The sequence below is a fragment of the Crotalus tigris genome, unplaced genomic scaffold (assembly GCF_016545835.1).
Source record: "Crotalus tigris isolate CLP2741 ecotype Arizona unplaced genomic scaffold, ASM1654583v1 scf7180000024376.1991246, whole genome shotgun sequence".
Classification (NCBI taxonomy): Eukaryota; Metazoa; Chordata; class Lepidosauria; order Squamata; family Viperidae; genus Crotalus; species Crotalus tigris.
This window is the reverse complement of record NW_024100546.1, coordinates 1,726,724-1,753,800: the sequence shown is the minus strand read 5'-3', so window position 1 is coordinate 1,753,800 and position 27,077 is coordinate 1,726,724. Positions and strand designations below refer to the sequence as shown.

Below are 27,077 nucleotides of genomic sequence, written 5' to 3'. Positions count from 1 at the left end.
TCACAGTCCACTCCTTGATTTCAAAGAGCTAAAAGGGTTGAATGAATCAGAAAAACAAACAGACTTCCTTTTCAATGGGGAGAGGGAGAAAATGAATATAGGCCTAAGACCCTGGGTACTAAAGGTTTGTTTCATCGGGAATCCAGCCTTTCTTTAGTGAAACACTTCCTACTTAAGCAGGGGAAGGCTGAGTGTGCAGGCATTCTAGCTTGTATAAGCTCCTGTTGATTTTAATTGGGGCAGACTTTGGCCCATTGTCATTCAAAACATGCTTCTTTATTTCTCATTCTTGCTGAAGTCTTTATCACTTCTTGTCATAAGAAGATCTTGGGAGATTTGGAGGAGCTACTAGCAAATATAAAAAAAAATCTAATTCTACTGTGCAAATAATGCTACTGTACTACTTTTTTTTACAATCATGGGGATGAATTTATTTTTCAGTAATGATGTTTTTCTACAAGTTATTTAAGTTTTTTAAAAAAAACATTGAAATGAACGACTTCTGTTCTTGCAGTGCTAAATTCCTTTTTAAGTCACCCTTTATTGCTTTGAGCCAGGCCATAATTAAGGAAAGGTTTTTTTTTTCATATTTATAGATGCAAAAATGAATCTTAGTTTTCAAGAATACCATAAGCTTCTATGCGACTTTTTTTGACCACATTGGTAATTTATAATCCTATAAAATGTTCACTCAAAAGTAAATCCAACTGACTGGTGACTTAAGCATGGAAAAGGATAAGGAATTGTCCAAAGTAATAATTTGGGGCACTAAACAAAACAAAACAAAAATATATTCTATTAGATGGAAATTACTTTGTACAGATAGTCCTCAACTTGTCACCACAATTGAGCCCGACATTTCTGTTAATAAGCGAGACATTTCTTAAGTGAGTTTTGCTCCATTTTACGACTGTTCTTGCCACATTTGTTAAGTGAATCACTGCAGTTGTTAAGTTAGTAACACGGTTGTTAAGTGAATTTGACCTCCCCATTGACTTTGCTTCTCAGAAGGTCACAAAAGGTGATCACATGACCCCAGAACACTACAATAGTCATAAATACGAGTGTTGCCAAGTATCTGAATTTTGATCACATGACCATGGGGATGCTGCAATGGTTGTAAGTGTGAAAAACAATCATTACTCACCGTTTTTCACTCTGCTGTAACTTCGAATAGTTACTAAATGAACTCTGTTGTAAGTCGAGGACTACCAGGAATTTGTTTCTGTTCAGTCTTTGCAAAAATGTCTGTTTTTTCCACATAAGTAGAAACATAATGCTATTTGAACAACATGTTGATTTTATTAAGCAATACGTAATTACACTACGGTACTTTGAATAGACCTGCCATGCTTCTTTCTGTGCTTGTACTCAGTTGTAGGAGCACGTCACACAAATCCCTTTGTTTTTTGTCATGTTGGAAAGAAGAAGATGGTGTCAATTTTTCTTGTACTCCATAATGTTATAGTAAGGAGTGCACACAGATCTTTGAAATCATCTGTTGGAACAGGATTTTCCTATATGATGAAAACAATAGAGCATACTGAACTATTTCTGTTAATAGTTTACTTGCTTTATGTAAATTAAAACTCTTTTGAGACATTTGAAAAAAGGATTTTTGAACAGGAGATGCAAATAATCGGGGGGCGGAGCAAATAGTTTTACCTATGGGAAATGTTAAATATATGTGCATATAGAGATCTGATATAGATCTGAATTTGAATTGCAGAGTCAAAACTATACTGATTTAATTCTGAAAATAAGATTTGCTTCCATTCTGAATGCAACTGTTGTAAAATTAATAGAGAAACGTAATTAAGGATTTTTGAGTTCAGGTTATTATTAATATTGGAGCTTAATTTTTTTCAAATGAAAGTTGATGAGATCTTGTTTATTTTATTAGTTGTCCATAAATGTTGGTTTGAGAAGAGTTGCTATCTTGTTTTGTTGAGTATTATTTCACTCCAAGTATAAGCCATTCTTGTTGCTTGTTGTTACATTATGAGAAGTATAATATTTACTTCACAAATATAAGTAGTGTGCTGCTTTCAAGAAGATTAATTAGGCATAACTCCTATGAAAAATTTTACATTGATTCAGTGGTTGGCCCATGGTGGTTGATCTTGTTATGCATAGCAGGACTTGCATGATACATAAATACATTGTATAACACATTCTAAGATGTGCTAAAATGTTTAAAACTGATAAAATCATCCCAAAGAGATAAACATCTATTTTGGTAGTCCAAATTATAACTCCACTCTCTGCATTCCTCACTGGTATAAAGTTCATTTATCATTGTTGAAAGAAAGACAGAGATTTAAGAAAATAGAGATGTTGTTAATTTCTTTGTTTAATAAAATCATTTTTAAGAAAGGTCAGATTGTTTTGAGAATTTGCACAGTAACGTTTACAAAAAGAAGAACCACACTCTTACAGTTTAATTTTATTCAGAGAATATTTGGGGACTGGAATTAACATTTTAGAATTACAAGCCCACGCATTTTACGGATTAACAATTTAGTCATCAATCCACAATCATTCACTGAGGAATAATCCTATTAAAAATGGGAGAGAGGAATCCTTCCATCAGTTTCTTAAACAGGATGTAATCTCAGTAGAGAATACCAATTAGTGTTGTAATCATAGAGGCATTTCTCTTGCTGTTCCTGAACATGAATTTCTTGAACTGGAAACAGGCTGGTTGTAGTTTTCAGATGTGTGGCTGCATTGAATTATGGGCATCATTATGTACCTATGATTTTCAGTGAGATTAGATTTGTTTCTTGCCTTTCCTCTAGGAATTCGAAGCGATGCCCATAATATTCCTGCATTCAACAGCCCTGTGGGGGAGGCTGACGTGGCCCTTTTCTGAGCTTCCATGTATAGGCTTATATATACAGCTTATATATGGTATATATAGGCTTCGATATGAATTGCCTTGAACCCAGTGTCTCTTCATAGAGCTGTTCATTGATTATAGTAGCAGTTAGCAATTTTCTGTTTCACCCGAGCAAAAGTACCCCAGCCCCAGGGACAGGCAACACTTTTAGAGGGAGATGAGGGAATTAAGGTCATGGTTTGCTTGTTCCACTGAGGAAAATCATCACTGAATGAAGGATTATTTCTGTAATCAAATGACTGAAATTCAAGTATTATATCTAACTAGTTAAATTTACAGGAAGGCTTACTGCAAGCCCTGGTGCTTTTCCTCGGGCAGAAATAAGTCCCATTAAATTTATAGGATGTGCTTCCAAGAAAGTTGCTTAGGATTTACAATCTAAACCATTGTAAAGGCTTGAAATACATTAGTAATAAATACATTTTTATGTTTCTGCTGTAGCTAATGTTCAAGCTCAGTGACTGTTTTTTTTCTCTGTTAGAGAAGCATTCAAAAACAGCAGGAGTTTAAAAATATTCTAATGGTTAGTAGAGTTTGAGCACTTAAAAGCCATTTCCCCTTTTTAAAAATAATTTTGAAGGGATTGGACATAGTCAAAAACTATTAATCTGGTAATATATGTATTACATATTTTTAGGCAAGAAGGTTGATTTCTATACAATAAAAGATCATATCAGAACTACAGAGAGATACAGAATATACCAGCAGAAGAGAAAGGTTGAACTGTGGGTCTTTGGTGCTGTCTGAGCTTGGTTGTTTTCTTTCAGATATTTCATTACCCAGTTAGGTAACACCATGATGATGCTATTTAGTTGGGTAATGAAATGTCTCCAAGAAAACAACCAAGCTCAAAAGAGCAGCAACCACCAACATGATACATTTTATAGAAGAAGCAACTGATTATTTAACTGTTAAGTATCCATACAAATGCAGATATCTTTTGAAATTAAGGAGTAATTGCAGCTTGGTGAAGGATCACCTGCTGTGGGTCAAAAGGTCCCAATTCTAGTCTTCTGGCATTTCCACTTAAAACAGACATGTCAAACTCGTGATGTCGCGCATCGTATCAGGACAGTTTTGCCATTGCTGGCAATGGGGTGGGCGCGGCTTCCGCGTGATGCGTCTGGCCTGCAGGGCCAGCAGTTTGACACCCCTTAAAACATACTGTAATGGAGGCTGGGAGGGATATTTTGTCTGGAACTCTGGAGGGCTTCCGCCAATCAGATTGGATCACACTGACCTAAGGAGACAAATATAGCAGAGTCTGCATATGTTGGGATATGTAGCCATTTTTCTCTACTCAAATAGGCTGAGGAAGTTCCAGTATGATTGCAACAATCACGAAAGTATTCTGTAGAAGAGAACTCTGCCTTGAGCAACTGTTTTCACTTAATGAAAGGCGGCTCCTTGGAAGAAGACATACTTTCAAAGGAAAATTTTATCCAAACAATGAAAACTTCTCTTTAAAAGGCGCTTGGCTGCATCGCATGAAGAGCTGAAGCAGCTGCCACAGGGGAAGGATGGAGAAGATGATTGCATTATAATAAATTTAGCTGTACTCTGCAGAAACCTCTCAATCTGCAGTTTCCTGCTTGCAACAGGAAAAGGAAGGGATGTACTGTGGAGAGAAAAGAGAACTGAGTGAGAACTATTTGTTTTGGTGCGGACTATAGAACTACCAGTCTATTCAAATATAGGCCTATAACATGGGCTTCATTGGATTTATTCTGAACTGTATTCATATTGAGGGTCATGAGGATTCAATAACATTTTAAGTGCACGGACATTTTGGCATGATACAGCATTTTAGATACAAAAGTGCACAATTTTGCTAGATTTTACTATATTGAAACTTCGTCCTGTCCTGTCTTTTGTATTTGATGTCTACTACTTCCTTTTTATTCTTCTTAACAGTTCTAATTATCCTAAAAAAAAAAAAATCAGGCATCTTCATTGTTTAAGATCAAGCCAAACAACAATGCTTTGCAATATTTTAAATGTTTCCAAAATGTAAAATACTATGAGTTAGTGTTCACGTATGCAGAGCATGTGCCTTATGGATTTATGAAGCAGTGTGGTAATATTTTTAAAATTGTAAATTACTTGAACAACAGTGTTCCAACTTTGTTCGGTATTTGTGGCACTTTGATAGCTTTTTTTTGTTTAGTGGAAACTAATCTTACTTCAGTTGCAAAAGCTTCCTTTCCAAGGCACAGTTGGCAGGCTGTTTTCCCCACCTTTGTATTAATTTTCAGGGTAGTCTACTCTAAAAATGTTAATGAAATAAGTTGCAGCTAGTTTGTATTATGAGGAAGTATTGGATACATCTTAATTTTCTTTTGTACAGTTAAACACGTTTGTTCATTATTCAGTTATTTACTGTCTTCAAATGATTTGTTTGCAACAACTTTGATTTTTAAATTCTATTTTACCTAAGAAGTGCTGGTGCCATAATATGATATCAGCAGGCCTGTAAAATAAGAGACTCTTTGCACATGGAAAGAACTTAACGAAATTTGCTGGAAAAACTTTACTTTCTAAAAAGCTCCTTTCCCCTCAAAGGAAACCAAGAGACTGTGACTCCTACAAATGAAAACATTTCTCTTTTGAGGCTTTCAGGGGACAGAGTCATTTGGAAAGCTTGCAGTGTGATGGTGCATGCGTCTTCCAAGACTGTTTACATTCTACCAAAAATAACTTTCAAATTCCTTTGCATTCAGAAGTCCCAGATGTAATCTTAAGAAAAGGTGCTTGTCTTTATGGGGCAGGGGTAAGCAACTTGCAGGCTTTGGGCTGACTGTAGCCTCCAACTAAAGCCATCTGCAAGCAATTTAGACATTTCAATTTCATGGCAGCTATTATGAAGGAGAAAGGAGAGAGGGAGTCATAAAGAGAAAAGAAGTATCATAAATAGGAGAAAATGTGTCAGGTGGAAGGAGTGGTCCATTCATTTTTACTTCTGGTTCTGCCTAAACCAGTGGTTCTCAACCTTTCTAATGCCGTGACCCCATAATACAGTTCCCCATGTTGTGGTGACCCCCAAGTGGGTGTGGCCACCAATAAGAGGGAGTAGGACAGCTAGGGAAAAGGGAACAAAATGGTGGACAGCATGGTTTGGCGACCCCCATGAAATGGTCATTCGACCCCAAATGGGGTCCCGACCCACAGGTTGAGAACCACTGGCCTAAACCTTCCTTCATATAGCTTCCAATAGTTCATCCATGAGGGAAGACGATGAAAAAATATTCCTGAGATATAGACAGAACTAAGCTTATTTTCAGTGTTCCAAAACTGCCCTTTCATGGGTTTAAAGACATTTTAAATAACTGCTTTGATGGGCCTTGGTTTAATTACTTGTGCACAATCCACAAGTGACTTCAGATGACATTCTTTCTCATATAATTTACTTGTCTTTTGTGAGTCAGAAATAGTCAGTAATTTCCCACAAAACAGTTCTAGTAGTGATGTTGATACAGTTTTAGAAAATCGAGTGGCACATTCAGTGCCAGCTGCTGTTGGAAGAATGGCAGATTGTTCTATAAAGTTAGTCCTTGACTTAATGACCACAATTGGGATTGGAATTTTGGTTGTTGAGCAAAGCAGTCATTAAGCAAGACATAATGTGACTAGCCACATGATTGCATCACTCAATGATTGCAATCCCAGCACTTCTGCGTGTGGTTATTAGGTGGGCAGAGTCCTAGGTAAAAAATTTGAGGTGCCTTAAGTGGGGGAAATCCCTCTTACTGAAATTCAAACAGGGTTTTCAGCCCCCAGGCAGAGAGACACTAGTATGGAGCCTGCACTGGACCTCCCAGGACCTCCCCTATCCCAAAGGCATCCCATACTCCTTTTCTTACTGCACTGCACTTCCACTGAGGAGCTGAAAATAGTGAAGAGACATTCATGCACAGCCTGCACCAGCATCTCAGGACATCCCCCATTTGCCTGAGGCAGCTCCTTACCATGCTGATTCTCTGCTTGGATTTTGGCTCCCTCTTGTCTTGAGGACTGGCCAAAAGAGCTGCTTGCTGAAGGAGTTCATCTCCCTTCCATGCACAGAAGAGACCTCCTTTGGCAGGATACAGGAAAGGAGCCAGAATCTTCTGGAAATCTTCACAAATCCTCTGCATAGAAGGAAAGTCCTTTGTCAGGATGCAGAAATCTTCAGGATTTTGGCTTAATTTCTGCACCTCGCCTGGAGAAGTTCAGCTCACCTTGGAGGCAGTTTTTTCAGCCAGCCCCCAGAGGCCTGGGGAGGCACAGCAGCTTACAACCTTCCCTGCTGTCCCATTGAATTTCTGGAGAAGCCGGTGGAGAAGATTGTAAATAGCACTCAGATAATCACAGAGCACTTGGCAACTGGCTGTAAGTCCAAACAGTTACCAAACACCTAGATTGTGATCACATGACAGTGGGGATGGTGGTGCAATAGTTTTTTTGTCTGGAAGTGCTTTATGAACCATAAAGCACCCTTTCCAAGGCTGACATAATTCCAAATCACCGTTAATCAAAAAACTGTAAATCAAGGTTTATCTGTAGAACAAAAACTCGTGATGGCAAATTTTGTGGTGATACTTTTTAAGGGAGAACATGGCTACACTGATTATAAACTCTACAATCATACTTTAGCTCTCCATATACATTTATCATCTATTAACTGTAGATGTTTCATAATTATGCCTAATGTTATAGCTGGTAAGCAGAATCAGAATTTTGGCATACTGTAGAATAGCTGCATACTATTGTAATTCAGGTTTCCTGCTTTTTGCCTCAAGAGAGGAATAATCTTCCACTTGGTTTGCTTATGGTTCACATATAGTAATAATGATAAGAAACCAGGAGTTTAGCCACTTGTGTTTCTTGTTTCATTTTGTTTTTTAGTCATTTGTACTTCTACAAAGAGCAGGCAAGAATTATCAAGATATTTTCAGTACCTTGTAGCTGGTTCATGGTTAAAATGGCTTCTTGTTACTTTTATATGCTTATGTATGTGTATCTATATACATATATGCACAAATTTTGCCTAATGTGACCTCATTTATTGAACATTTGCCAATATTTTCAATTTCTGTTGAAGTCTTATCCAGTTCAGTACTATCTTGTTGATATGTAAATGCGTTCCTAATGGTACAATTTGGAGGGAACTGATAATTAGCAAACTCTTGCTAGATTTTTTTTAATGGAAAGTCTGTTGTGGTATTTGATTATGTATAAGAGCCAGATCTCATAAACATTATGAGCAGATGAGAATTTATGGCAAGTGCCCAGCTCCTTTTATGGAACTCTCTCATTACCATAAATATCCTGGACAATTATATTTTCAGTCTCTCTTAGTGATAGGGATGAGGCCTGTGTAAATCATTTGGTGAGAAACTTTGCTCACAAACAAAACTTCTTCCTGATTTATGCCTCAAAGCAGCCATAGGAAAATTCAGCAAGCTTCTTCAAGGGTTGTCTAAGTAGGCATACACATATTCACAAGATTGTGAGAAGACCTTAATCTAGCCAAGCCTATATTGTTTTTCTTGCCTTATTTAATTAAATCAGTGCCTGCCATAGCAAGCTAGCAATATAAACAAAAGTATTGTTTATGCGACAAACACAGAACAATGATGTACAAAGTCACCATATGTGACCATGATGTATACATATAATTTTATAAGTTATGGTCACATCTGTGCCAAAGAATGAAGGTTGTGCTACAATGTATTTTTAGATATACCATTTTTAAAAAATAAAGTATGTCTGAACAAAAGTGTATGAGATGAAGGAAGACGTTACACTGTGCATAATGCTCTTCATGATGGCATTTTAACTTTCTACTGAGTATCAAATATCACAAAACTAAATTGATTACAGCATAATGGGCCCAAGAAATAAAAGGATAGGATCATTTTAAAAAATAGACTGGATCATGAGGAGAATATTCAAACTTATTAATATTGTAACCTAAACCTAAGCAATATTTATAATGACTTAATTGGAAGTAAGCGCTACAGAATGTAACGGGGCCTCTCTTTGAATAGACATGTTTGTCCTATTCTATAGACATGTTGTCTGTTACTCTGTCTTACCAATTTTCTGCAGCCTTTCTAAAGCACTTACTTAAACATCCTCCTGTAAAAAGTATTTTGGCTGCCATAGTTATGGGAGTTACCAGACATCTTTTGTGAAGTGACATTAGCTATAAGACAGGCTTTTTAGCACAGACTAAAAAGTCAGTTTTCAGAGTTCTGTGGATGACTCATTCAACAACTTTCTGTATTTTTTTTAAACAGAATTTCTAGGGCACATTTCATAACATATGCACACAATCAGCTAATTCCCAACACTGCATAGTGGTTCTCAACCTTTTTAATGCTGCGACCCCCAACCGGTCATAAGTTGAGGACTACTCAACCGGTCATAAGTCGAGGACTACTCAACTGGTGCAGCACCGTTTGCAGAATGGGACTTTTGGCGGGCTCAGCAGGGCAGAGACAGCCTGGGCAATTCCTATTGGCTTTTGAAAGCCAATAGAATTAGGCTCTATTCAAGAGAGTCTATTCTATTGGCTTTCAAAAGCCAATAGAATAAAAGGGAGTAGCACAGCTAAGGAAAAGGGGGAAAAATGGCAGACTCCGTTGTTTGGCGATCCCCGTGAAATGGTGGTTCGACCCCAAATGGGGTCCCAACCCACAGGTTGAGAACCACTGATCTAGATGATATAGCATGTAATATCACTGAAAGTTTTGTGTACAAAAAAGCAATACCATAAAGATTTCTGATTTCTAAAAAGCAATAATCATTAATAATAATAAAGATAAATATTTTCCTTTACTATTTCTAAAGCTTTGAACTGTTTACCTTAGTACTGTATAATTGTTTATCACCAACATCTTTCATTATTAAATATTAATAGTTATTAATAGTATTTAAATGAATTGTTTTTTAATATGTACTTTTACCTTAATATATCAAAATGCATTTAAATCTTCCTTATTTCAGAAAAAGAAATATTTTCTGAAGAGAATCTTTACATGTAATTCATAGAGAGGGGAGTTTCTCACAGTTTAATCCCATGTCTTCAGATAATAAGAGAATGAATATTTATAATATTTAGAGAAACTGCTTTTCTTCTAATCAGCAGATACATTAGCTATGGATCCTATCCCAAACCAATCTATTTCTCCATCCTTCTGATAACTGACTATATCATGCTGCTTTTGGGGGGGGGGACATAATAATGTAAACAAATGCTTTCCCATTTATTACCAATAAGTTTGTGGAACATAAGAAATGGAATGCTTGCTTGGAAAAATCCAACATAAAATTTTTAAAAGATGTTGTAGTGATCATATCATTGCTTTTTGTAGCCTTCCTCAGAATGAAATTTATAATTTTGGGTAGTTCATGGACTGGTCTTGATACATTTGCCACATTCCGATCAGTCTCTGTCCAAGACAGTTAAGTGACTCTGCCAGCTGATCATTTGATGCACCGTTGCTTCAAATAATATAGCTTGTCAGCTGACATGGAAATTCTCTTGATTTTTTTAAAAATCTTCCTGAATAGTTAATAAATTGAGCTAATTGCTGAAATACATATTTGGGGATACAGTTGTTTCCTTCACACAAAACACAGCAATGTAAGTCTGTGTATTTTATTTAAATGCATCATAAAATGCAGGATATTTGTTCTTAGATGTCCGATTCTGAGTGTTGGCACGATAGTGAAGCCTGCCAAACAGTTAAACCCACCCAAGTTTCAAATAATGGTGATAGTAATGCTCATTAAATTACTCAATACTGTATTATATATCAGCTAGGACAGCTTACAGGCAGAATTTAAAAAAAATGGTTTTGAATGCCTTTCCTTGTCACTTTTTTCCTTTAACCTATGGCATTTCTCCCAAGGAATGACCATGTAAGCCTTTCAATTAAAAAGGAACTAGAGCAGGCTTACTGCTTTTATTTAAAATGTCCAAGTCTTCTTGGATGATTAATAATTTCAGGACAAAGAGGAAATTTTGCAATGATTTAAAATGAAGACGTTAGCAAAAGGGGTGTTTCTCAAAAAGCTTGGAGTGTCAGTAAAATCCAGATACAAAGGTCAGATAAACTCTATAATTGCAATAATACTGGAAATTACTCATTTGAATTTAAGAAATCTGCGTATTAATACTATGCATATCAATTTTGATATAAGTCCTGTTGAGTTCTTGACATGTTTAGAATGTAGTCAAAAATACTATGCCTTAAATAGGATCTTGTGGGGTTTTTTAATTATAATAATTTGCTGTCAAGTCATTTTTGACTCCTAGCAACTACATAGATTTTCTCCATGACGATCTATCCCTTACTTATTCTGTCAGGTCTTCCAGTGGTGCAGTCATCACCACTGTAACTGACTCCATTCATTTCCCTGCTGGTAGTCCTCCTCTTCTTCTGTTTTATTTTATCTTTCCCAGATCCTGAGAGCTAGGTCTTTGCATTATCTGTTCTAAGTAGGTTAATTTGAGCCTGGTCATTTGTGCCTCAAGTGCAAACTATGGTTGACTTGTTTGATGATCCGCTCGTTTGTTTTCTTTGCAGTTCACTGTATTCTTAGAAGTCTTGTCCAATACCAAGATTCAAACTTATCAATACTCTCCCTATTCTACTTCTTTAAAGTCCAACTTTTGCTTTCACAGATAGTCACAGGAAATACTCTGGCTTGCATGATTCTGATTTTTTGGGGGGGATTTAGATGATTGCAAATTAAGATGTATTATTTCACTAAAATTTTAATTTTTGTTTAATTAAAATTGCTGTAAGTCAAATTATTAAATTTAGCATATGTGGGGGGGAAATCCCATGTCAGTCTTGTATTTCTTAGATGCTTCTAAACTATGTATTGTTCTTCATATTTGACATTAGATTTCAACCAAATACTGAACATAACAAAATATAATGTTCTACTCCGAAGTGGTAAGTTGGTAATGGTTTTCAAATCAGCAAAAAAAGCAGTGTAGAGGGATAAAATGGATTGGGGTTAAAGTTAAACTTAGTATCAATAGCTACTGTGAAATTGAACACAAATGTTTGCTAACCTCTGATTGCGTTAAACAATAGAAACAGATTTTCTATCTGGTATAACTGTAATTGCTGTTTTAAGTTGACCTGAAAGAAGCAAAGATTCTATGAACAATTCAACACACACTCACACCCCCAAATTGACCCAGATTATCTTATTTTGTGGGACAAATGCATCATTTGGTGGGAAAGTTCATTATGAATTCAAGTAATCCTAGATTAATGTGAAAGCTCTTTTAGTAGCATTTTTTTATGAATTACTGATCTGGCTGAACAATATTTACATTTTATTGTTCTTCCCTTTCCTTTAAAATTGCATAATGATGCAAAAGCATAATGAAATGAATAGCTTTGGTTGGCAAATTCCTAAGGCAGACATGGGAATGCCACGTCTATTTATTGTGTTTGAATTTGAAGTATGTATTTATATATGGGCATTATAGGATAAAACTTGTATCTACTGTATACAGAATAACTTTTCTACCTTAGTCATTCCTGTGACTTCTTCCGTGAAAAGAAACTACATTATGAAGCTTTGTCTTCAGAAATGGAACAGGGAGTGACCATAACATAGAGTTTTTAGAATGGCATGGTTAAAGAGTGCTAATATGAAAGACCTTCCCTAGTTTTGATTGACTTTGACCCAAGGGATAGGCAAAGATGTGCTTATCTTTTAATATTTTTTTCTTATTTAAAGCTGCCTTTACTCATATTTTTATATTTTTAGTATTATCTTTAGTGAGTATTTGATATTTTGAATAATCATCCTAGAGCAGGGGTAGGCAACCTTGGCTCTTTTATGACTCATGGATTTCAACTCCCAGAATTCCTGAGCCAGCCATGCTGGCTCAGAAATTCTGGGAATTGAAGTCCACGAATCATAAAAGAGCCAAGGTTGCCTACCTCTGTCTTAGAGGATGGAAAGCACCCAGCCAGGACTACCCTCTCTCCCAGCTCTTTGGAACCTAGTTGATCTGTTTCCAAGACAAAAGCAAGCAGTCTAAGGAGTTCCTGCATAATAGGCAGAATATAATAAACTAGATAGCTTGAACTCTACATGTGTGGATCTGGTTGCTTGTGCCTGGCACTACCAGTTCTAATATATAATGATCAGGCCCCAAAGGAGATAGGGCAAGCCTTGGGGACCTCCCAGACTCCCTGCCACACTACATTGTTTTTAAAGATTTATTCTCCAAAGAAATTCAATAGGAAGCTGACTTACTGCGGGAGCAAAATCACTTCCTCTAGTTATATAGTGAGGGATGCCTTTGATTTGTATAAAAGTTGCAGGACTAGTTCACCTTCTTATGAAAGGATGCTTTATGACTAGCTTTGTTCATCATGACCACCATTTAATAAATAAATATTTGGTCTCCATGACATCCATCTTGTGAGTGCCCTTGGTCATAAAAGTTTGCTTGATCTTAGAAAAACAAGAGACATTTTTGATTCAGAGGTGACTCTTATTTTTCAAAGAGAAAAAGAAATCTCACCCTCTTTGCTTTTTGTTTCTTCTTGCTAAAATTCATAGAGCTTAGCATGCTTGTTCTCCTTCCAGCCTTATTAGGACTAACAAGTGGACAGCATTCAATTCTTCAATTCAATTCTTCAGTGTTAAATTAAAATTGAGGAACTCGTCCTGCTTGCTCAGGAGGAGAGACCAAGTCTCAGAGGGGTCATCCTATGGCCGTGCAAAAGAGGAAGCAACTCAAAAGGAGTTGAATGAAAGGGTTGTGTGCGCCCCCCTCCTTTATGGAAAGGTGGCATGCTGAATTCAAATACAGGTAGTCCTTGAATTACGACCACAACTGATTCCAAAATTTCTGTTGTTAAGCAAGGCAGCTGTTGATTGAGTTTTGCTCCACTTTATGACCTTTCTTGCCACCATTGTTAAGTGAATCGCTACAGTTGATACGTTAGTAACGCAGTTGTTAAGTGAATCTGGCTTCCCCATTGACTTTGCTTGTCAGAAGGTTGAAAAAGGGAGATCACATGACCCCAGGACACAGCAAGTGTCAAACAACGAATCAACGAACACCTAGAGGCAAACAAAGTCATTACTAAAAGCCAACATGGGTTTGTCAAAAACAAATCATGCCAGACAAATCTTATTGCATTCTTTGACCAAGTGACAAAATTAATGGATCAGAGGAATGCTGTGGACATAATTTACTTGGACTTCAGTAAGGCATTTGATAAAGTAGATCACAACCTACTACTTGACAAGATAGAAAAATGTGGGGTAGACAGAACCACCACCAGATGGATCCGTAGCTGGCTGACCGGCCGTACTCAGCGAGTGGTCCTCAATGGAACTGCATCTATATGGAGGGAAGTGTGTAGTGGGGTGCCCCAGGGCTCTGTTCTGGGCCCAGTACTCTTCAACATCTTCATCAACGATTTGGATGAAGGGATAGATGGGGAACTCATCAAATTTGCAGACGACACCAAGCTGGCAGGAATAGCCAACACTCCAGAAGACAGGCTTAAGATACAGAAGGATCTGGACAGACTTGAACACTGGGCACTAACTAACAAAATGAAATTCAATGGTGAAAAAAGCAAGGTTCTACATTTAGGCAAGAAAAACCAAATGCACAAGTACAGCATAGGTGGCACCATGCTCAATAGTAGTAACTGTGAGAGGGACCTCGGAGTCCTAGTAGACAATCACCTAAATATGAGCCAGCAGTGTGCTGCAGCTGCCAAAAAGGCCAACACAGTGCTAGGCTGCATTAACAGAGGGATAGAATCAAGATCACGTGACGTATTAATACCACTCTTCAATGCCTTGGTAAGGCCACACTTGGAATACTGCATCCAGTTTTGGTCACCACGATGTAAAAAAGATGTTGAGACTCTAGAAAGAGTACAGAGAAGAGCAACAAAGATGATTAGGGGACTGGAGGCTAAAACATATAAGGAACGGTTGCTAGAATTGGGTATGTCTAGTTTAACGAAGAGAAGGACAAGGGGGGACATGATAGCAGTATTCCAATATCTCAGGGGCTGCCATAAAGAAGAGGGAATTAAGCTATTTTCCAAAGCACCTGAAGGCAGGACAAGAAGCAACGGGTGGAAACTAATCAAGGAGAGAAGCAACCTAGAACTAAGGAGAAACTTCCTGACAGTGAGAACAATTAACCATTGGAACAACCTGCCTCCAGAAGCGGTGAATGCTCCAACACTGGAAGTTTTTAAGAAGAGACTGGACAGCCATTTGTCCGAAATGGTGTAGGGCAGTGATGGCGAACCTATGACACACGTGTCAGTGCTGACACGCGTAGCCATTTGGGGTGACACGCGCAGGATTTCATGCGATTTTATGCAATTCATCCTCAGCTCCTGCACGCCGAGGATGAAAGAATTTTTTTTTTTTCGCCACGGAAGAGAAATCCCCACGGATACCTGGCGGGTCACCAGGTTATGTGGGACTCGAACCACTAAAACTCTCCCATTATGACTACCGCCCCCCTAGAGCAACCGTACCACTACGGCCTTGGATCCAGGAAGGATGAAAGAAATACGCTCTGTGCTGGAGGAACGGGGGGCGGGACGTGTGATATGCCCCACCCACACTCACTCATTCACTGTGTCCCCGCCGCAAACTTCAGCCTGCGCCGCCGCCGACTGACAGGCAAGCACAGGCACAGCCCCTTTATCAGCGCAGGGGCTGCTGGTAAGGCGTGCGTGCCGTGCGCACACACTTCATCAGCACGGCTGAGAGTACGTTAGGGAGGACCCCCAGGAGAGGAGCGCAGGAACAGTGCGCGCCTTTCTCCAGTCAGGCCGCAATTAGTGAGTGCCACACAGTAAGGGGGACCTGTGAGCGCCATTAGCAGCAACTATTGGGGTGCCATGGACTTGTAATTGCCCACAATAACTGAGATAAGTGAGGGGGAGGCTGTGTTAGGCTAGTTAACCCCTAATTGGCTAACAAGCTATCTATAATTCTATCTGCTGTCACTGGCCCACTGATGGAGCACCCAAAAAATAAAAAACAAAGGTTAAGTAAAGGGAGTGGTAGTAGCAGTGGCCGACCCTTTCAAGAGACATGGAGCGAGATGTATGGTATAGAAAAAAATGTCAGATCATTTTGCGTTCTATGTACTGAAACGGTAGTAAGCAGAACGTGGAATATAAATAGACATTTTGAAACTAATCATTCCCAGCTCTTGGAAAAAAGTGAGGATGAAAGGAAGGAATACATTTCCAGGAAGCTACACCTTTATAAGAGCCAATCTAACTCCATCCTTAAATTTATAAAAGGCTGTACAAATTTAACATCTGCAAGTTTGAGCATTGCTCACTCCATAGCTCAGCATGCAAAAGCACTTAATGAGGGAGAATTTATTAAAGAAACTCTCCTAAGATGTGCGCCACTTCTATTTCACGATATGCAGAATAAAGATGCAATTATTAAGAGAATATCTGAGTTACCACTCAGTAGAAATATCATAAAAGACCGAATAATGAGACTGAACACAAACGTACAACATCAATTAAAGAGAGACATAAGGAATTGTAAATATTTTTCCATCTGTCTTGATGAAACTACTGATGTCATGTCACATGCTCAGTTGGCCATTATTGGTCGATATTCTGATAGTCACACAATGAGAGAAGAGTTGATAAAGTTAATATCAGTTCCAACAAGTACATCAGGAAGTGAAATATGTAAGGTTGTTATGCAAACATTCTGCGACCTAAGCATTGTTATCTCTAAAGTTGTGTCAGTGATGACAGATGGTGCCCCAGACATGGTGGGGAAAAAAGTTGGATTTGTGAAATTGTTTACAGAAGCTATTGGACATCCGATTGTGCCTTTTCATTGTATTATCCATCAGGAGGCTTTATGTGCCAAGGCAGGATTCACTGACTTAAATGACTTAATGTCAGTTGTTACAAAAATAGTTAATTTAATAGCTGCTCATGGGCATGATAAAGGACCAAAATGGCAGAGACCTAACAGAGACAGAAGAGATTAAGAAGAGATGGCAAAACTACACAGAAGAACTATACAAGAATGAGCTTAACATCCCAGATAACCACAATGAGATGGTCACTGACCTCGAACCAGACATCCTAGAATGTGAAGTGAAATGGGCCTTAGAAAATCTGAGCAACAACAAAGCTAGTGGAGGTGACAGTATTCCAGCTGAGCTATTCAAAATCTTAAAAGACGATGCAGTAAAAATGCTACACTCAATTTGCCAGCAAATTTGGAAAACTCAACAGTGGCCACAGGATTGGAAAAGGTCAGTTTACATTCCAATTCCAAAGAAAGGCAATGCCAAAGAATGTTCAAACTATCGCACCATTGCACTCATTTCACATGCTAGTAAAGTTATGCTTAAAATCCTACAAGCTAGACTCCAGCAGTATGTGGATCGAGAACTACTAGAAGTACAGGCAGGATTTCGAAGAGGCAGAGGAACTAGAGATCAAATTGCCAACATACGCTGGATCATGGAGAAAGCTAGGGAGTTCCAGAAAAACATCTACTTCTGCTTCATTGACTATGCAAAAGCCTTTGATTGTGTGGATCACAACAAATTGTGGCAAGTTCTTAAAGAGATGGGAGTACCAGACCATCTCATTTGTCTCTTGAGAAACCTATATGCGGGTCAAGAAGCAACAGTGAGAACCGAACACGGAACCACTGATTGGTTCAAAATTGGAAAAGGAGTCCGGCAAGGCTGTATACTGTCGCCCTGCCTATTTAACTTATATGCAGAGCACATCATGAGAAAGGCAGGGCTAGATGAATCAAAAGTTGGAATTAAGATTGCCGGGAGAAATATCAACAACCTAAGATATGCAGATGATACCACTCTAATGGCAGAAAGTGAAGAGGAACTAAAGAGCCTCTTGATGCGGGTGAAGAAGGAGAGTGCAAAAGTTGGCTTGAAACTCAACATTAAGAAAACCAAAATCATGGCATCCGGCCCTCTCAATTCCTGGCAAATAGATGGGGAAGAAATGGAGGTAGTGACAGATTTTATTTTTCTGGGCTCAAAGATCACCTCAGATGGGGACTGCAGCCAAGAAATTAAAAGACGCTTGCTCCTGGGGAGGAAAGCTATGGCAAATCTAGACAGCATACTAAAAAGCAGAGACATCACCCTGCCAACAAAAGTGCGTATAGTCCAGGCCATGGTTTTCCCAGTTGCAATGTATGGCTGTGAAAGTTGGATCATAAGAAAGGCTGAGCGCCAAAGAATTGAGGCCTTTGAACTATGGTGCTGGAGAAGACTCCTGCGAGTCCCTTGGACTGCAAGGCGTTCAAACCGGTCAGTCCTAGAAGAGATCAACCCCGACTGCTCTTTAGAAGGCCAGATCCTGAAGTTGAAACTCAAGTACTTTGGCCACCTAATGAGAAGGAAGGATTCACTGGAGAAGAGCCTAATGCTGGGAAAGATTGAGGGCAATAGAAGAAGGGGACGACAGAGAATGAGATGGCTGGATGGAGTCACTGAAGCAGTAGGTGTGAATTTAAATGGACTCCAGAAGATGGTAGAGGACAGGAAGACCTGGAGGAACGTTGTCCATGGGGTCGCGATGGGTCGGACACGACTTCGCAATTAACAACAACAATAGCTGCTCGCCCCCTTCACAAGCGAGAATTTTCAGCACTTTTACTGGAGGTTGATTCCACCTACAGTGGACTGCTGATGTACAATAATGTAAGATGGCTGAACCGAGGCAAAGTTCTTGAGCGCTTTGTGGAGTGCTTTGAAGAAATTAAGGTATTTCTTGAAGATAAGGATCTGGGAAACTTTCCTCATCTCAATGATGATAAGTGGGTCAACACCCTGATGTTTTTTACAGATCTCTCTGTTCATGTTAATGAACTGAACTTAAAGTTACAAGGTTTTGGCAAAAGTATTGATGTTATGTTTGGATACATAAAAGCTTTTGAAAGTAAAGTAAAAATTTTCAAGCGAGATGTAGAAACTAAAACGTATAAGTATTTTCCTCGAGTACAAAAGCATTTTGAGAAGGCCAGTGCAGCTGTACGAAATGAAGTGGAACTCTTGCATATGAAGTGCCAGCATGTTTTAGACTCGTTACTTGACCAGTTTACTGATAGATTTAGTCAATTTAGAAGCCTAGAACAGACCATGAGAATAATTAAGTATCCTGATGTAGTAGTCTACAATAGTTTGGAATTAAATGGTTTCCAATGGACGCAAATAGATGATTTGGAGATGCAGCTTGCAGAATTTCAAGACAGCATCTGGGCTCAGGTGTTTGTCGACTTGAGGTCAAAGCTTGAGAATCTGGAAAGGGGCCGCTTGGAGAATCAAGATGAGTGCCACTACGAACAGGAAATTTGGAGTGCCTGGAACAGACTACCAGACACTTTTAGCACCCTGAAAAATATAGCAACAGCTTTACTCACAATTTTTCCTTCTACGTACTTTTGTGAGACCTTATTCTCAGCATTAAATAATATCAAAACCAACAAAAGAAACAGATTGACAGATGAGGTTAGTAGCGCTTGCTTGAGCCTGAAGTGTACAAAATACCAACCTTCAATTGAAGATTTAGCCAATGAAATTCAGCAACAAAAAAGTCACTAATATGCAGGTTAGTTAAAGAATTCGCCCTCCCCCTCACTTATCTCAGTTCACGGCACCCCAAACAAGTTCAATAATATCAAGGGCAACATACGAAATCGACAGATTGATGAACAAAGAAGTTACTAAGCAGGTATGTTAAATAATTTGTTTTTGGTTTATTAAATACAATTATATATTGCAATTATACATTTTTGTAGTTTAAACTATAAATTGCGCAAAATTGTGTTTTTTTGTCGAAGTGACACACCACGCGAGTTATGCTCAATTTTTTGCCGAATTTTGACACACCACGCCGAAAAGGTTGCCCATCACTGGTGTAGGGTTTCCTGCCCGAGCAGGGGGTTGGACTAGATGACCTCCAAGGTCCTATCCAACTTTACTACTATTATTAAATCCGGTTACCAAGCAACCGCATATTGATCACGTGACCATGGGGATGATTGTAAGTGTAAAAACAGTCATAAATCATTTTCTTCAGTGCCATTATAACCTCAAACGGTCATTAGACAAATGATTGTTAAATGGAGGACTGCCTGTATATCGAACTCTTATTTTCTCCATTATTACTTTTTCATCACTTAACAAAAATGACAATTGAATTCTTACTAATTCGATAGTTTGAGCTGAATCATCCACTTAACCACATTTTTAAACTTAATTCTCCAGACAAGATGATTTACGATCAGTTCAAGTTGCACATCATACATTCTGTTTTCCTAGGCAGAGGTCGGTAATGCTTGGAAATGCTGAGATGCCCTTAAGGCTTTGAAGAGGCACCCCATTCTTCAGAACCCAATTTAAAACATCTCTGGGAACTCATAAAAAATTGTAACGGCCTTATGTTACATTTTGTCATGAGTTTGTGCTTCTGCTTGGCATCATTGTAATTGTTAGAAAAGTGTGGTAGTGTTCCAACAAATCCTTGTCCACTTTCTCTCAGGCTCTGTCAGTATCAGAATTACAGCAGTATGTTAATTGCAAAGTTGTAAGTAGCTATATGGTGGAAGGCCAGGAAGACACATCTTTCCTCAGATGTATAGTGCCTTTTACTTTAAAAGTAAGTAGCCTTCCTTTCAGATCTTTGTATTTCTGTTTTTGAAATAACTTCAACTGCACCTCTGCCATAGAAATGAATCCTTTTAATGTCAAGTTAATTCAGGCATTTCTGCTACAGTTTAAATTATATATCAGGAAATAGCATAAATGGGACAATTATGTCTGCAGGCAAGATTTACACTTCTTTCTGATTTGGTAATTCTGCCTTGTGAAAAGGAATGCCTTTTCTCGTTCAGAAAGGCTTAATATAAAAGATCACCCGTGTGGTAGGGCCTATAAAACTTGATAAGTACAAACTTAATACATGCAGCCCCGTAAGGTGAGAAGTTGGAAGCAGTCTTTACTGGCCATCCTTAATTATGGCCTTTAAGACTACATCAAATCAACATTAACCATTGGTTTTATCTTAAGCAAAATTTACACACCAGTTTCAACTGTGGTTTGAATCCTCTAGTAAAGAGGATTTGTTGTTTAGCATTAACTGTTATTTACATCAGCATGATATAATATTTAACTGTGGTTAAGAAAGGGGTTCTGGAAGAACAGAATGGCTGGGGCAGGCAGGAAATCTCAGCTTGAGAATATTAGTATCTTCTTCCATAGTGGAGAATTTGGAAAACGCTGTTTGTATCTTGACCTTTTTTTTTTGCACTGAAATATTTTTCTTGCATAACCTTTTGAATCTAATCAAGCTACAAATAATTCAAAGATAAGCAATGAATCAAATATGAAACTGACTTTGTAGTGATTGACCACATTTTTTTTCTTTTTTTCTTTTTCTGTTCCATATTTAAAGAAGGTACTTTGGAGGAGAAAATACTTTCAAATAATTAAAACCATAATTTTCTCCCCTCGCATCTTTTTAAAATGTACCTTAAAATGAATAAGTTTCAAGATTATTCTTTTCTAAGTTTAGAATATATTCCATTCAGCAACATAATAGGTCAGAATAGAGCCTGCTTCTTACCTTTTGATCATTCTTGTCTTTTTATTTTGCTCAGTTGTTTTAATTTCACAAAAACGTAGGGCCAGAGCTGGTTAGTGCTTATATGAGAAATCATCAGGAAATCACTAGACTATAGGTCAAACTGTAAGCATTATTTAAGACTTGTATTGGCTTTAATCAAAACAATATTTTTTTTTTAACCCATGATGAAGCCTGAGAAAGAATCTGTCTGCTTTAATTAATAGTAGAGAGTATTGTATTTGTGTATGACCAGAAGAACTTCCTCTCAGTCTTTTCAAAGGGTCTCTTATAAACAAGATAGATGAATTTCTTAAGTTAGCATAAGATAGACTGTGAAAACATCAAGGTCAATAGCTCTGTTTCAAATGTAATGAAAGGTTTCTCAGCTCACTTTCTTTTAATAGCCAAGCCAGCTTCTGGAAGTACTAAGAAAATATTTTTTTGTGGAAGTACTAATTACAACTTGTCTGTATTTTTCACCTGTTTATTTTCTGATTTTAACACTAGAAGAGTATTGCATAGTGTAATTTATGAGCAATGCAGAATGGTTGAAGTTCTCTTTATGCTGCAGAGAAAGAACAGTAACATTGCTATAGGACAGTGATGGTGAACCTTTTAGAGACTGAGTGCCCAAAACCCGCCCCCACCCTGCCCCCTACCCCTGCTCTGCCCCCTGCCTGCCCGCAGGGCCACCCACCGCCTCCACGGCCCGCCGCAGATCACCCAGGTGGCCACGCCCACACCCCACAGCATCATCTGCACATGATGGGGCGCGAGGATAGAGTCTTGTCCCCGCTGGCCGGCTGCCATGTCATTGGCTGCGCTGCTTTGTGCAGGCCACACCTGGGGGTGACTCTCCTCTCGGGGTGCTTCTGGTAAGGAGGGGGTGGGGGGGAGGCGGGGCTGGGGCAACGGTGTGCGTTCCCACAGAGAGGGCTCTGAGTGCCCTCTCTGGCACACATGCGATAGGTTCGCCACCACTGCTATAGGATATGCATAAAGTTTATTTTTGAGATTTCACTTCCAGAGGGTTAAAACTCAGTTAAACTCCTTAGAAATATATTTTGTTTGTGCTATATTAAAAGTTAGAGAAAATACTGAGTACTCCGTGCCAGGATTTGGAATGATGAAGTCCCTCGTGAGATGGACTTGTAGTTATACTGCAAAACCTGTAAATACTTGGAAATCAAGAATATTTGGAATGTAGAGCCACGGCTCCATGAAATTCAGGGTTCTGAGAATGTCTATGTTCTTTTAAGAGGCTTCAAGGTTTTCTTAGTATGTCTTCAAACCACTCTCCTTATTGTCCCTTCTGAAACATTCTTCCTTTCATTTTGCAGCAGCCCATTGTGCCTGCCCATCCAATGGCTCCTCCTAGCCCCAGTATCACCAGCAGCAATAACAACAGCAGCAGCAGCAGCAACTCAGGATGGGATCAATTAAGTAAAACAAACCTGTATATCAGAGGGCTGCCTCCAAATACCACTGACCAGGATTTAGTAAAGCTATGCCAACCGTAAGTATGCTTCTTGATAATAAATTAAGAAATGGGTGGCCAAAGATTTAAATGAGATTGACTTAACAAAAAAGTCTCTTTTTTTTCTGGGTTTGCCACCAAGACCCATAGAATTACAACAAAATTAGCACAGAAATGTATCAGAACTGAGTTGAGAGCATAGTTCTACAAAATAGAGTAAGTCGAATAATTTTGCATTGACTTTGATCATTCTTCATATAATTTGAATGGAGAATTAATAAACTTATTAGTAGTAAGTACTTCTAAGTTCTTATCAGTACTTAGAAATTTATGGTGACTTTGTGGCAGTGGCAGTGAATTCTGATCCTGACCCTTAAAGTAACCATTTTATTCATGGCCCATAAATAATTTGATGGGGATCAAAAATTATCTTTATTGGTTTTATTAAATGTTGTAGATTCTTTTTCTAATTTCAGAGCCAGATCATTGGTACATATGAACAGTAGACCCTTATGAGTTATCGGTCTGATGAAGTCTTCATCTGGAAGGCCTTATTAGCCTGATACCAATATACATAACTTAAGAGAAATGTTGGTTTTGCATCAACTATTTGAATAAAACTAAGCCAACATTGTCTTAGAAGGTGACAGCATCTGGCCAACTTTGTCTAGGCTCAGCAGGGTCTGCCATGGTTTGTACTTGGCCAGGAGACCTCCAGGGAATATCTTCTTTAGAATAACTCTCCTGCAGACAGAAGAAAAAGTGTTCTTCAGAAGGGAAAGAGATTGAATGTTAAAGTACTCCCGAAGATGTAGACACCTGTTCCTGAGGTCAGAAGAGTATGCCATGGGTGTTCGCTAGGTCTAATGGTTTGTGATTTTATTACTGTAAATGCATGGTAAGCTGCTCGGAGTCTCCTAATAGGAGCAGCATTTAATCTACAGTAAATAAATAAACACCATGGTTGCATGTTAGACTGGGCAGTTGAAAAAAACATTGCAGAAGGATGTTCTCAGTCCAAAGAAAACTACATGGATGTATAGATGACATCACTAGGAGTAAAAGTCTACCTTTACCTTAAGCTAATATCTCTGCTGCTTATTTTGGGTTGTACGGTTAAGACCTCAAAGTGCATTTGTATATAGTAGATGTATTCCATTTACAAAAAGACTGTTCACTCAAGGTATTGTAGCATGCTGTAAACGAATCCACTATTCTTCTGCAAATGAAGGGGCTTGAAAAACCAGAAATTTAAAGTTATTGCAAAGCCACATTTCATGTAACTCTGCAAGTTCTTTTTTCCATGAATCTTGGTGACTGTTTTTAACTTTTCATTATAAAATCAGTTGGCTTCATTAACAAGTTGGATATTATGTAGACTGATAATAAACTCGTTTGAGGAAGATCTTTGTATTGTTCTTCTAGACTTTGATCAATGGAAACACAATATTGTGAAACTTACTCTGCAAAGCAAACGATTCTTGGTCTTTACTAAGCTGACCAGTTCCAGTAGTTCTTGCTTAACTTTTCTCTTTAGAATTCTATTTCTTATTAATAGTGCTTTATTTGTACCATAAATAAACTGTATCCTTTTATCAAGTTGGGATAGAGAGGTCCAATTTTATCACATTTTAAATAAAATGTATAGGTAGTTTATGTTTCTGTTCTGCTTTCCTGGGCATATTAATGGTTCTGCATTAATAACGGCAGCAGAAAATTCTTGGTGGAATTTGTAATTAGTAGGTGCCGTGGAATACATCAAGTCCAGCAAACTAAGTGCTGTGTTCAGCAGAATGTAAGAACCCTAACCTTAAAAGATAAGACTACATTAAATGATCCTTTCAACTGCTCTTAACCTTGTTTTTAGAACTGCATAATATTGTATAATTGCCCATATTTCTAAATACGTCTTTGCTTTCATAAACTGCATTTTAAGGCCTATATTGACTTTTGCCCCATTCCTATTCCATATTTTTCGCTACATATAGAGTCATAGATTTTTCTTTCCTTGCACGGTGTCTGAATACAATCTGTTTTGATGATTATCTGGGAAACACAAAATGTTTTTAGGTCACACAGTTTGATCCCCGTACGATACAAGTTGTTATACTATGAAACTAATGTCACAAGTATCCATTAAGCTAGAAAGTACTTTACCATCCTGTTAAAAAGAGCAAAAGAAAAAAGTGTTCTTGAATTCTATGGCCACCATAATAGATGGCTAATCCATTCATAATTGAATGGAAGTAGGTTGTAGAAGGCGTTCTTTGTATATTTATACAACTCTTGCGCTTCGGTATCCACTTATTTCTAGTCATTGTTTTATTCTTGGTTAGAGCTAATACCAAGATAAACCAAGCTTTTTTTAAAAAAAAAATAGATAACTTTTGGCCTTTGAGAGAGTTTTTGCAGAAGTTTTGCATCTTACTGTTGTATTTGTAGCACTGCGATGACAGTCTAGGTTTTTAAGGTACGGCTTTATGCATTTGTTTAAACAGATTAATGTGGAAGCATATTTTTGATGGGAAAATGTTTCTTGTTGCCAGCTTGTTTTGTCTTTGGATTTTTTCCATTTCCTACCTGCATCCACCTGACCTCTGTAGCTAGTCTTCCACTTGCATTTTTTCTGCCAGATTGGAAGAGACTTTGGTAGTCACCGGGGAGAGCAGATGTTTTCTGAGACTATTAGAAAGATTCTAAAATAATTTAGAGCAAGTTGCCATATGTTGAAAAATGAAGGCATTTGTTTAGTTCTGCATTCGGACATCCAATTCTTTCTCCTCCTTTTTTAGAGGAAAATGTTAGGCCTGCAGTATGATTTGGAAATTCAGTACTAAATTAATTGTATTTCTTTTCATATTCTTTCATACAATCAAGTCCTTTTAAAAAAAACTGCAAAATTCTATTAGAATAGGATATACAATTAGGCTTAGGAACTATATAAACAGTACTTTTGTGGCAGTCTTTTATTTTGTACCTTAAGCCATATGTATAGATGTTATAGACTAGGGCAAAGCCAAATTATTCTGTAAGCATTTGAGGCTGGTGGAACCACACACAAAAAAAACCTTCTGTAGTCTTTTCTCCTGTGTAATTTACTTATATCTGAGGGAAAGGAAAGTTTGTTGATATGAGATGCTCCAAGGTAAAAGATTTTTTAAATTATTTCTGGCACTTTAGAAAATAGTCTAAAACATTGAATACTCCTCTTAAATCCTCCCTTTATTAAAATATTACTCTTATTAGTACCATGGAGATATTTAAGTGGCTTACGTGGCTGCTTTGTGCTGATAAATTATTACCGCTGTAGTCCACTGAGTTTGTTCAAAGTGAAAGGACTAATGGAAAGGTTGGGTTAATGGTATTTGAATTTAAGAAAAGTGTGAAAAGTCTATAATACTGTAACCCTCAGTCTGATGAAAATGTACATTCTATCATGTCATTTTTCTTCGAATGCATCAAGAATTCTATACATTCTACATGATTTGTGGCCTTTGTTAGCAATCATAGAGTCTTTTTTAAACATAGGCAATTCATTCGTTAGAAAAGTAGAAGTTAAATTTTAAATAAAATTTTAAATAAATTATTCAGCACTTAAGCAAGATTGCCATTACAGTTATGTTACAAAGCATATTGCAGGGGTCCCCAACCCTCTGGTCCGTGGACTGGTTCCAGGCCGCGGCATGCCAGCAACCGATCCACACAAACAAGCAAAGCCCCATCCATGGATTGTAGGCAGCTCATGAAACCATGCACTCTCCAGTCTGGGTAAAAACTTCTCTCCATGGAACCGGTCCCTGCTGCCCAAAAGGTTGGGGACCTCTGGCATATTGCATTATGCTGTATATAGTATATATAGACTATAGCTGCAGCAACATATTTTTAGTTACAAGGAAAAAATGGTATTTTTGAGTATGCATGGTCCTATCAAGTATTACATTTAAGCATTTTAATTTTATTTCAGAAAAGTTTACCACTGCTTAAGTAAAACCACTGGTGCAAGATCCTTTCCCATTGGACAGTAGTTGGAAAA

At 38.0% G+C, this 27,077-nt stretch overlaps 1 protein-coding gene across 5 annotated transcripts in view; it reads left to right on the top strand.

Annotated features, from left to right (window-relative positions):
* RBMS1 (RNA binding motif single stranded interacting protein 1) overlaps nucleotides 1-27,077 on the top strand; it is a 151,166-nt gene that overhangs the window by 47,140 nt on the left and 76,949 nt on the right. For all 5 annotated transcript variants that reach the window (XM_039328452.1, XM_039328451.1, XM_039328450.1 and 2 more), the window contains exon 2: nucleotides 22,908-23,083. In XM_039328452.1, the coding sequence (XP_039184386.1) occupies nucleotides 22,908-23,083 (176 nt within the window). The remainder of the gene's footprint in view (nucleotides 1-22,907; nucleotides 23,084-27,077) is intronic.